The 12,199-nt window shown below is 34.8% G+C and overlaps 1 protein-coding gene across 4 annotated transcripts in view; it reads left to right on the forward strand.

Annotated features, from left to right (window-relative positions):
* Window positions 1-12,199, forward strand: part of ERBB4 (erb-b2 receptor tyrosine kinase 4) — a 1,297,156-nt gene that overhangs the window by 947,925 nt on the left and 337,032 nt on the right. For all 4 annotated transcript variants that reach the window (XM_005676493.3, XM_005676495.3, XM_005676492.3 and 1 more), the window contains exons 6-7: window positions 8,628-8,746; window positions 11,578-11,719. In XM_005676493.3, coding sequence (XP_005676550.2) covers window positions 8,628-8,746; window positions 11,578-11,719 — 261 coding nt within the window. The remainder of the gene's footprint in view (window positions 1-8,627; window positions 8,747-11,577; window positions 11,720-12,199) is intronic.

Raw genomic sequence — 12,199 nt, forward strand, 5'->3', positions numbered from 1 at the left:
TCACTGACTCAATGTACATGAGTTTGACTACACTCTGGGAGTTGTTGATGGACAGGGAGGCCTTGCATACTGCTGTCCACAGGGTTGCAGCTGAACTGAACTGAGAAGCATGTTATAGAACCTGAACTGTTCATCTTGGTGACAGGGGCACAATTTCACCCTCATAGATATAAATATTGAATTACAATACAATAAATATTGGATTACAATCCAACTAGAAAGTACCTCTAGAGAGCATTTCATCAAGTCTGCTGTCTTTAATTAAGTGGAGGTCTAAAGCATTCAAAAGAGATTTCCCTTAAATACTGACAAAGACTCAGGAAGCCCATTCAGAGTCTCATTACAGTGTTTTTATCACTCTAATAGTCAATAAATTCTTCTTCACGTTCAACCCAAATCACCTCTGCATTAACCTGAGCATTTTTCTTATTCAAACCTCCAAGTTTGTAACCAAAAACAGAGTAGCACTAAAATTATTCAACATTTATTTAATGGACACAGTGTGTTTCATGGACACAGTTTGTCGAAATTTGATCAATAAACAGAAATCATCTAGGCAGCATAGAGGTGAAGATCTTTGATTGCTAATTGGAATAAAGTGAAATAAAAATAAAATAAGCATACTTTAAAATGTGCTTAGCAATGTAATTGGGGGCTACCCAGGATACTTGTCATGTAGACAGCTGCTGGTTGGGAGAAAGGAAGAGTTTTCTGTCTCTTATTTATCTGAATATTTTGCCTTCAGAATTAGGCACACAATATTTCTTTTCCCCATTTAGGTCTTTTTCTTCCCAAATCTTCCTGCCAGTTTGCGCATCAATTATGTTTGCTTAATCTCCCAATTAGGGCTAGAGGGCTTAACAACACTGATAGGAGATCAAAGGGCAGGTCAGTGTGATTAAATTTCAGACAAAAAATAATCAGTCACTCAATCAGTCAAATGGTGGAAGTGACCTAGAGTTGTCCCATTTTCACTGGATAGAATAATGGTTTTCAGCTCTAGACTACATATTTTAAATCCCTTGGGAAGCTTATTAAAAGTATCAAATCCTAGAACATAGGAGGAAATGTTGATTTAATAGGAATTAGGTGATTCTCAGGCATTTTTTAAAGTACTCTATATCCTGCTATTCCAATGAGGTCTGTGGATTATTAAACTGTGACATAACCTGAGATCTTATTAGAATGGACAGTCTTGGGCCCCACTGATTTTCGACTAGATGAAAATCTTCACTGATGCAAGAATCCCCGTACTAAAGCTTGAAAGACCCTTTTCAGTGATCTTATATAAAGCCTTCTTCAGAGTCACTTGATAGAGGAAGTGAAGAGAAGCAGAAGGCAATCAAGGTGAGATGATGGAGGAGATGATGAAGGAGGAAAGGATAGAGAAGAAGAAAAGGGAAAGATAAAAACTTGGGACAGAGATCATTTTACTTTGTTACTGTGACATCAGTGCTCTGATTGTACCACTTATGAATGCTCATTATCCTTTTAGTAACTCATAAGAAGTAAATATTTTATTAATAAATTGCCAAATTTCTTCAAATAAGATTAATTTGTTCTAAGGGAATAACTTTAAGTATAGTTATTATTATATTTAAAGCAGTAATTAAGTCCTCATTTTTATTACTGAAACACTGATGTAATAAAGCTACTTATAAACAGTTTGTTTATTTTTTTGAAATGATAGATATTCTCTCAGTAGTGTCCCCTTACTACTACAAGATGCTTGGCTCTTAAACTTTACCCATTTGATTCTCATGGATATTTTGAATCGATCCCTATTCCCAGTTTCAATTTTGCTGACCCTAATAAGCATTTTAATTTCACCTGTTTCATCTTTTATATTAAATAATCACAGATACTGATGTACCACGAAAGAATAAACTAGGTAAAATTCAACCCAAATATTGTAATGCACCCACTGAAGCAACTTAGAAAAGATACTAAATACAGGGGGGGAAATCTAATGAAATAATAGTCAAGCTAGGATGGAAATTAATATAACCAAAGCAATTATAAGTTAATGTTACCGTGGAGGCTAAGTGAATTATCTCATTGATTTCAGGATCTGTTTTTTGTTTTGTATTTCCATCACAATGAAATATGAGTATAGTTTGATGTGTTTAATTCATATTAAGTAATGCTTATTAATCAGCAAGTGCCATTAAATAGATTGTACAAAGGGAAAGTTTTCTTTCTGAAAGCAAAACTCATAACAAAGTGAAGAAATGTTTCTTAATAGTGTCTCAGCATTGTTATAGATTAAGCTTATTGCTGTCTTCTTTTGTTTATTATATCTGTCAAGCAAAGCTTTTTAAATACATTTCATGCTTACTGAACTCCAGGCATGTGAAAACTGACAGCAATTAATGCTTTTTTTTTTAGTGTTAAATGCATCTTACCTTCAAAATATCAATTATAGACTGTTTCTAATCAAACCCCAGAATTAACTTCTAATATTTAAGTCAAATTTTTAAAAAAATAATGACTTAGAAGAATGTTTCTTTGCATGTTCCTGAAGTGGAATGGCATCTCTAAGATCAAAATATCCTGAGAAAATATGAGATAGATGGCCACTCTATGGGAGAAATTGCTATTTTGAAAAATTTAAAGTTGACCACACATATGATTGACTAGTTTAAATGCATGTTTTAACAGTTCCACATTATATTAATTATTACTGAACGTAAGGTTGTACAGCAGTGGCCACAGGACTGGAAAAGGTCAGTTTTCATTCCAATCCCAAAGAGGGACAATAACAAAGAATGTTCAAAGTACGGTACAATTGCACTCATCTCACCTGCTAGCAAGGTTACACTCAAAATCCTTCAAGCTAGGCTTCAGCAATATGTGAACTGAGAACTTCTAAATGTGCAAGCTGGGTTTCAAAGAGGTGGAAGAACCTGAGGTCAAATTGCCATAATCCAGTGGATCATGGAGAAAGCAAGGTAGGTCCAGAAAAACACTTACTCCTGCTTCATTGACTACACTAGAGCGTTTGACTGGGTGGGTCACAGCAAACTGTGGAAAATTTTTAAAGAGATGGGAATACCAGACCACCTTATCTATCTCCTGAGGAACCTGTATGTAGGTCAAGAAACAACAGTCAGAACAAGACATGGAACAACAGACTGGCTCCAAATCGGGAAAGAAGTGTGTCAAGGCTGTATATTGTCACCCTGCTTATTTAACTTGTATGCAGAATACATCATGAGAAATGCCAGACTGGATGAAACACAAGCTGGTATCAAGATTACCGGGAGAAATATCAATAACCTCAGACACACACCCTCATGGCAGAAAGCAAGAGGAACTAAAGAGCCTCTTGATGAAAGTGAAAGAGGAGAGTGGAAAAAGCTGGCTTGAAACTCAATGTTAAAAAAACTAAGATCATGGCATCTGTGCCATCACTTCATGGCAAACAGGAGGGGAAAAAGTAGGGACAGTGACAGATTTTATTTTCTTGAGCTCCAGAATCACTGCAGATGGTGACTGCAGCCATGAAATTAAAAGACACTTGCTCTCTGGAAGGAAAGTTATGACAAATCTAGCCAGCATATTTAAGAGCAGAGACATCACTTTGCTGACAAAGGGCCATACATTCAAAGCTGTGGTTTTTGCAGTAGTTATGTATGGATATGAGAGTTCTACCATAAACAACGCTGAGCACCAAAGAATTGATTCTTTTGAGTTATGGTGCTAGAAAAGACTCTTGAGACTCCTGTGGACTGAAAGGACATCAAATCAGTCCATTCTAAAGTAAATCATCCCTAATATTCATTTGAAATACTGATGCTGAAGCTGAAGCTCTAGTACTTTTTTCACCTGATGTGAAGAGCCAACTCATTGGAAAAGACCCCACTTAAAGGAAAGACTTAAAGGCAAAAGAGAAGAGGCTGCAGAGGATGAGATGATTACATAGTCACCCACTCACTCAATGAACATGAATTTGAGCAAATTCTGGGAGATAATGGAGGACAGAAGAGCCTGGCATGCTGCAGTCTACGGGGTTCCAAACAGTCAGACATGACTTAGCTACTGAACAACAGCAACAATCAAGGTTGCACTGTGTTCATTCTTTTTCTAATATATTATTTTTACATTTAAATAGTATAATGATGAGATAAATTATTAACATGAACATTTATTAAATAATGTCTTAAAATACAATTATGGTTATTTGTTTAAATGTTATCTACATTAATTTCCTAATTTAGTAGGAAAGACCAAAGTATATAAATGAAGAGAAATGGAAACATTTTGTATAGTTAGCTTAAAGCACCATAGAGTAAAACATGGAAATTAACACCTAGACATATATGTCTAGTATTAAAATACAGGATGATTTATAGAATATGATTGCTGTTTCACATCATGTTATTTTCCAGCTAAGCAATGCCTGTCAACCAAAAGCAAATTAGTAGACTGTCCTGTGATAACACTGATTTCATGTCTAGTAATATGATCACTTAGCATGAGTCTACCATTTCAATTAGCAACTCTTAATACTTTGAAGTCCACGGGATGTGACTCAGATGGTAAAGAATCTTCCTCCAGTTCAGGAGACCTGGGTTTGATCCCTAGGTTGGGAAGATCCCCTTGAGAAGGGAATGGCATCTCACTCCAGTATTACCTGGAGAATTTCATGGACAGGAGAGCCTGGCAGGCTGCAGTCCATGGGGTCACAAAGAGTTGGACACAACTGAGCAACTAACACAACAATACGTTGAAAGAGCCTTGTTGAATCTGAAAGAAAGAAATTGTATTTGAATCTGTTCTTTCCAAAAACGTCTATTAAACTCTTTCCTTTATATGATATTAATTACTAATTAGGACATCTAAATAAACGTAACAATTGGTTAAAAATAAGAAGATTAAGCACAATGTATGAATATTAGCATTAATGAGTAGATAAAATTCATTGACTATATTTCATATATATAATATATATGTAATATGTATGTAAACTCATTGTGTTCTGTTAGTTGCTCAGTCATGTCTGATTCTTTGTGACCCCAAGGACTGCAGCCCGCCAGGCTCCTCTATCCCCAGAATTATACAGGCAGGAATACTGCAGTGGGTTGCCATTCCCTTCTCTAAGCGATCTTCCCAAACTAGGGATTGAAACCAGGTCTCCTGCACTTCAGGCAGATTCTTTACCATCTGAGCCAAATCCCATGGACTGCAAAGAGATTAAACCAGTCAATCCTAAAGGAACCTGATTATTCATTGGAAGGACTGATGCTAAAACTGAAGCTCCAATACTTTGGCCACCTAATGCGAAGAGCCAACTCATTAGTAAAGATCCAGATGCTGGGAAAGATTGAAGATAGGAGGAAGAGGGGACAATAGAGAATGAGATGGTTGAATGGCATCACCAGCTCAATGCACATGACTTTGAGCAAACCCCAGAAGATAGTGAAGGACAGGGAAGCCTGACATGCTGCAGTCTATGGGGTTGCAGATTTGGACATGACTGAGTGAGTGAACAACATATGTATGTTTATGTATAATGTGTTTATAAATACAAATAAAATTTACATGGATCCAGGTACAGTTCTAACACTGGAATATACCATAAAACAAAGAAAGTGTAATAAATGAGTTGTAAAATATGTTAGATGGTGATAGATGCTATAACAGAGATACAAGGGGGAAGAAGGGGAAGGAGGGAAGAGGACAAGAAGAGAGAGGAGGAAAGTCCGTAAGACATCAGTGGTTTGGAAAGGATTTAGCTTATGTATTAAGTAAGGATAGACTTCATTGAGAAGGTAAGATTAGAGCAAAGACTTGAAGGTTTAGGGGCAGGTCAAATTGACTTATTTCGTCGTATTTTATACTAGAATATTTACAGAAGAAATTACTTACTTCAAAATAATTACCTAAATTGCAAATATCAAATATGCTCTCATATATGTGATCTGAAATTTTGTTCTGTTTCAAAACCTTTAAACTTACATGAAATATCATATGACAATTTTTACAAAATAAAAATGAGAGAGGATGAGTTCAAGTACTGTTTTAGTTTAAACTTTATTTGTTATTTGTTGACTACATAGGGAGGAATGTAATAATTTCAAATGGAAAAATATAAAAATTATATAGTTTATGAATATAATCATCATGTTCAATTGAAAAAGACCCAAGTGAATCTATGGAATCATGAAATAATCAATGGTAGAATATAAGGATCTAATAATAGATACAAACAAGAATTGTAAGGTATTTTCATTTTGGTACACTCTGTTTCTTAGTATTTTAATATTTGCCTGTTTACATTTTTAGTGCCCTACCCATTTAACTGTCAATACTTTTCCTTTTCCTCTAATAAGTGCGTTATGCACTCAATAAACATATTTCTGAGTTGGCATTATGTGACTTTTATTACTTGGAGGGAATACTTATTTAGTGTCTATTAACTGCCAAACAAAATACCAGGGATATAAATATGAATAACATGACATACTTCAATAAAATGCTCTAATAGTTTACTGGGGGAGCAGACATGGAAAAAATAAATACAATATGTTACAGTAAGCACAATAATATCTAATGTTTGCTGAGCACTATTAATAGGAGCCATGTTAGGCACTATACGTATATCTCTATTTGTGTCTTCAAGTCCATTACACAGGAACTCATACTAATCCCATATTAAAAATGGTGAAGTGAAATACAGAGTGGCGAGATAACATGTCATATCACAAAAACAAAATTTGAATTTGAGTTTGAATGATCCTAGACCCTCAGAGCTCACAGATTCATGTATTAACTTTGCCTTCTTGGTTGTTCAGAAGTATGTACATCAGATTAACTCAGAATGGAGCTGTGTCTGAAGAAGTTTCAGAACAAAAACAGAACATTACCTTGATCTTATGGATGAGTATTTGCTAGACAGATAAGACAGTTTATTTTATTTTATTTTTTATCATGAAGGAATACACTGTGACAAGGCAGTGAAAATCACAAATGCATACCATGAAAGGAACTGAGGATCACAAGTGGTATTTCTGTGTGTCTGAATGTGAAGATCGATTGAGAGTAGTGAGAGATGCCAGTAGAAATAGAAATGGTGGTCAATTGATGGAGGACTTTTATCCCTTGCTATGGGTTACAGCTCAATTGCAGAGTTGGAAAGTAAGGTTCATACAGAGGAAGTACTGACACTGATTTATATGCAACAGCTTATATTTTCAAGTCATTACTTTTATTATGGCATACAGGGTTATTTGTGACCTGAGAGACCCTTTAGAAGGCTATGCAATATTTAGAGGTAAATCTCAGAATGAAGTTGGCGTAGAGAGCAGGGAAGAAAAGAACATCTATTGGTGGTACTTGGGAGTTTTATTAAGTGTGAAAACTGAGGGTAGAGGAAAAGGAGAACTAGAATACACGTCCAAAATTTTAGCTGAAGTGTTGGATGGATTAGTTTATCAGTAATTGAGGTAAGGGAACAAATAAGAGAGAGATACCCTATGGTGGAGGTGGGGAAAGGATGCATTCCATTGTGTGCATATAAATAGGGAATTTTCCAGACAATGAGAAATGCATGTCGCATCTTGATAGAGATTTCAGATCTGAATCTAATGCCATCTACCTAGAGATAGTATACAAAATAGAGAAGCTTTGAAGAACTCAAAGAGGTGGGAAGAAAAAAGGCTGCAGAAATACAGAACCAAGAAATGATGTGCTACACATATGTTGCATAATTCATTTCTCTATGTACTTTAAAAATATCTCTTTGGAATAAGTATGATAAGCAGAAATGTGTCCCTTAATGCTATGATTTTGTTGTCCAGTGTATATAGCTTGATTTACTAAAGTAAACCTTGACAGCATGATGCTGTCAACTAAGACTGAAGAATGTTATAAGAAAAACTAATGGGAATTTTTATTGTGTTTACTATGAATATGTCTTCCTCCTTCCTTCCTGTTTCTTTGAGGATATTTCTGTATTCCTTGTAAGTCCCTCTTTTTGAGAAATTTTGGTAGAAATTTCACTTAAATCTCAGGAATAGACACGTTTGTGCTACTACAGAGGCGTTATCTACCTATCTTTGTCTATCTATCTGTTTATCTATCTACCTACGTACCTACCTATATGTCTGTCACCTATCCGTTTATCACCCATCATCTATCTATCTGATAGGAGTGATATAAAGTATAATGTGAAGCATGTAAGAGTTTATGTTTTCATTTTTTGCATTGGCTAGCAAAAATCAGGGACTCATTTCTGGGGACACTTTCTGCTGTAGGCCCTCACGGTGCACATTGTAAATAGACTTTGCTGCCGACTCCATTTTTAGCAACCTTGCCAGAATGCCTCTCATTCAATTTTTCTAAATTTGATTCTTTCTTCCTAATTGTGTGATTTTTGTAAAGCACTCTGTTTGCTTGAAAAAGAATGGATCTAAAAACAAATTCATGTATTAATTTTGAAGGATTTTGTAGAGTAATTTTGATTAATTGCCAACTTCAGGCAGTAAATGTTTGCTGAGCTGAGTCAGTGATGGTTGAGCATATTGTTACTTACTCGAGGGCTCAGCTTTTCTCAGCTACTCCAAATCACCTTAAGTTTCTCTTGGCGGCTGACTTTGATGAGGCGCTATCTCTGTCTTCTGCAGTGACAAGGACTGTGTGTGCGGAACAGTGTGATGGCAGATGCTATGGACCCTACGTGAGTGATTGCTGTCACCGAGAATGTGCTGGGGGCTGTTCGGGACCGAAGGACACCGACTGCTTTGTGAGTCTGGCAGCTCTCCCTTTCACTTTCTGATCCTTCCTTTCCTCCTAGTCTGACTCGGGTATATCAAATCTTTAACATCACTTGTGGTAAAGAACCCACTTGCCAATGCAGGAGGTGTGAGATGTAGGTTCAGTCCCTGGGTGGGTGAGATCCCTTGGAGGAGGGCATGGCAACTCTCTCCAGTATTCTTGCCTGGAGAATCCTCATGGACAGAGGAACCTGGAAGGCTACAATCACAAAGAGTCAGACATGACTGAAGTGACTTGGCATGCATGCAAGATAAGATCAGATGTTACTATTTTAGGGTTAAGAAAGATGCTGTGATTTCCTGAAAGTCATTCTCTTACTGGGTGGCTATCGATTAACTAGGATTGTTCTGCCCTAGAATAAATGTATTATGCCTTTCTGATATAGTTTATATTACAAGTGAGATTTAATTGGACAGTCTAAAGGAGAACATATGAATATCTTTAAAAAAGCTAACAGTATTCTTCCAAAATTTACCGTGATTGCCTGTGTATGTTATTGCATCACTGAGTTGAGTCTTCTGAGTGGGGGCACTTGTATTTTCTCTCTCAAATATAAATTCAAGATTAAAGCAGATAAATTTGTGAATTAAACTGTCTCATAGTTTATATTGTTTACAAGCTAATATTATTCAAAATTTATAAGATTTACAAATGCATGCTTAAAGCAATTTATATGCTAATCTGTGTGATTTTATTTTAGAAGAGGACACTTTTACATCCTCAAAATTAACATTTATAGCTTGTCGGGGCCACTTTTTAATTACTTTTTGATATCCCTGATAAAGTTCTTTCTATTCCATTGAATATATACAGGCAATTCTGTGAGTTACAGTTAATGCAGTTTCATACACACAGAGCATTAGTTTCATTTTAAGCCAAAAATCATAAAATAATAAACAATTTTTGTTGCTAAAATGTACACAGGAATATATTTTGTTCCTCCACATCAAATATCCATAGAAAAAACAGATGCATTTAGAACTGAGGATTTTTTTTTTCAAATTGGCACTTAATTCTGCTCAAGCAAACCATAGATTATACCTCTCATGATACAGAAACAGTAATTTATTACTTCTCTTGATGTCACAAATAACTTAATTTGTCCTAATTTTATAGTGAAACAAAAGTATAGGGAGGAAAGAAGGAAGGAGAGGGAAATATTAAAAATGTACAGAAGATGCTCAGCAGACCCTTTCCCTTACCTCTCACCAGACATGAGATGTAAGCTTGATCTGAAAGATGCTGAACAGGGATTGTGTTAGCAATTCCAAAACAGTACTGACAATAAAAATGAACAATAGCTCTTAACTTTCACTTAGAAGTTTTTCACTGAATTTTTTTTCATCGTTCCCTTATCACGATAAGCAGAATGCCGAGTGAGCTTCAGAATTCTCATTTCACTACTTTTATGAAATGGTCCACTGATTCCACTTTGGCATTTGGTAGAGAATGTTCAAGAATGCCAGACCAAGGCCTTGGTGTAAGTTATTGTTTTGTATGCTGTCTGGAAGGTAAACTTGTTTGATCTCTCTGGCTTATGTCCCTTTTTTGCCAAGCAATCTGAGCGCAACACTGTATAAAATATATTAGTAAAGCAATTATGAGGACACATGAAGTTTTATAGCCATAAATTAAAGCTTACTGAGTTTTCTAGATTGGTTTTTATTAGATTCTTCCTGGAAAGTCTCATCTTAGAGAATAATGTATCATCAGTGAGTCTCGTTCTGATTATGCATCTCATAGACCATCATCAGGGAATTGTCATGTTTGTGTTAAAGTGCTTGCTAAAACAACAATTGATTAAGAAAATGTTTTGAGGAAACAGAATAAATTAGTGCTTATTAATAACCATACATCTAATTTATGCTGATATGTAAAATATAGCTTGAGTTCACATTAGCTTGCTTTCCAAAGCCTAAAGTATTCTTATGCAGGTTTAAATTGTTTAATTAAGAGAATTAGTCCATCTCTTTTGCTAAACACGTTTTATATACTTATATATATACTTTTTATCTACTTTTTTATATCGAATACCTAACTTCTGGGTGGTACAATTGTTTTTAATTGTTTTCAAATGCATTTGAACATATTAACAAATAGAAGTCTCAGGAAAAATATATAAATCAGCAGAAACAAATTTATTTGAACTTGACTTTTAGGAAAAGGTACAACCATATAGGAAAAAGGTATCATAGTATTCAATTATAGACTAAGTATAGCTACTTCTTTACGTTTTGGCATCGCTTCCCACTGCATTTACATTTGGCTAGTCACCTGACAGAGACTTTTCTTTTAAGTCCAGTTTGAATGACCATCACAAAGTTATCTCACTATACCGTGAGGATGAACAGATTTACAAGATTACTTGAGTCACCAAATTCGTCAAATACCAGCTTTAAGGAAACTCTAGCCTATACAATTGAATATTTAGTTTTCACTGCCAGACTCTAAAACTCAGCATAAACCCTTTGAATAATAAATTTTCACTATAATCTAACTTTAATAATTTAAATCAATTTCCAGTTTAGAAATTAATGGAGAGACACCAAGAAATATGAACATTAGAAGGTATATTTGGTGAGCTGGAAAAAGTTTTTAAAATTAAGAAATACAAAATAAACATTAACTTAAAAAATAAATCCTGATTAATAAAAAATTATCAAAGTTTCCAGTTTTTATGAAATTGATATATGCTAAGCAATTAATACACCTTTATCACACAACTGTTGTAACAGTGTCCCTTTAACAAATATTATGAAGGTTGTTTCAAAAATGAAATTAATTTTTGCTGTGTTGCAGGCATGCATGAATTTCAATGACAGTGGAGCATGTGTTACTCAGTGTCCACAAACTTTTGTCTACAATCCTACTACCTTTCAACTGGAGCATAACTTCAATGCAAAATACACCTATGGAGCATTTTGTGTCAAGAAGTGCCCACGTAAGTAACAAAATAAGAATAGCCAAATTAATTAACTCATTGTTTTAAAGCAAAGTAATTTCATGGAAACTTATCATAATTTGAAACTTGTGACATATCATGAATTACTTTGGTATTGATATTATTATTGTTTCACATAAAAAGGAATTAAAATTCAAAAAAATTGAAGTGATTGGTTCATGATCTTAGCAAATGAGTGACATGTTTGAGGTTAGAGTACATTGTCATTCATTGACTTCTAAACTCATTATTTTCACTATATGTCAATATTTTTGCACATGATGTTGTTCTTCAGAAAAATGATTAAGTAGCAGCAAACTATGTAATGATCAAGGTCTTCCTCTAATAACAATGAATTTTCACCTAAAGTGATCTTAGTATTTATTTGTAATAGAATGTATAAAATAGTTTTGAGGGCATGCTAAGGAATCTTTACCAAATTGAAAACTCATCCTGGGGATTCAAAATGACCAGCTTAAT

Source organism: Capra hircus, chromosome 2 (assembly GCF_001704415.2).
Source record: "Capra hircus breed San Clemente chromosome 2, ASM170441v1, whole genome shotgun sequence".
Classification (NCBI taxonomy): domain Eukaryota; kingdom Metazoa; phylum Chordata; class Mammalia; order Artiodactyla; family Bovidae; genus Capra; species Capra hircus.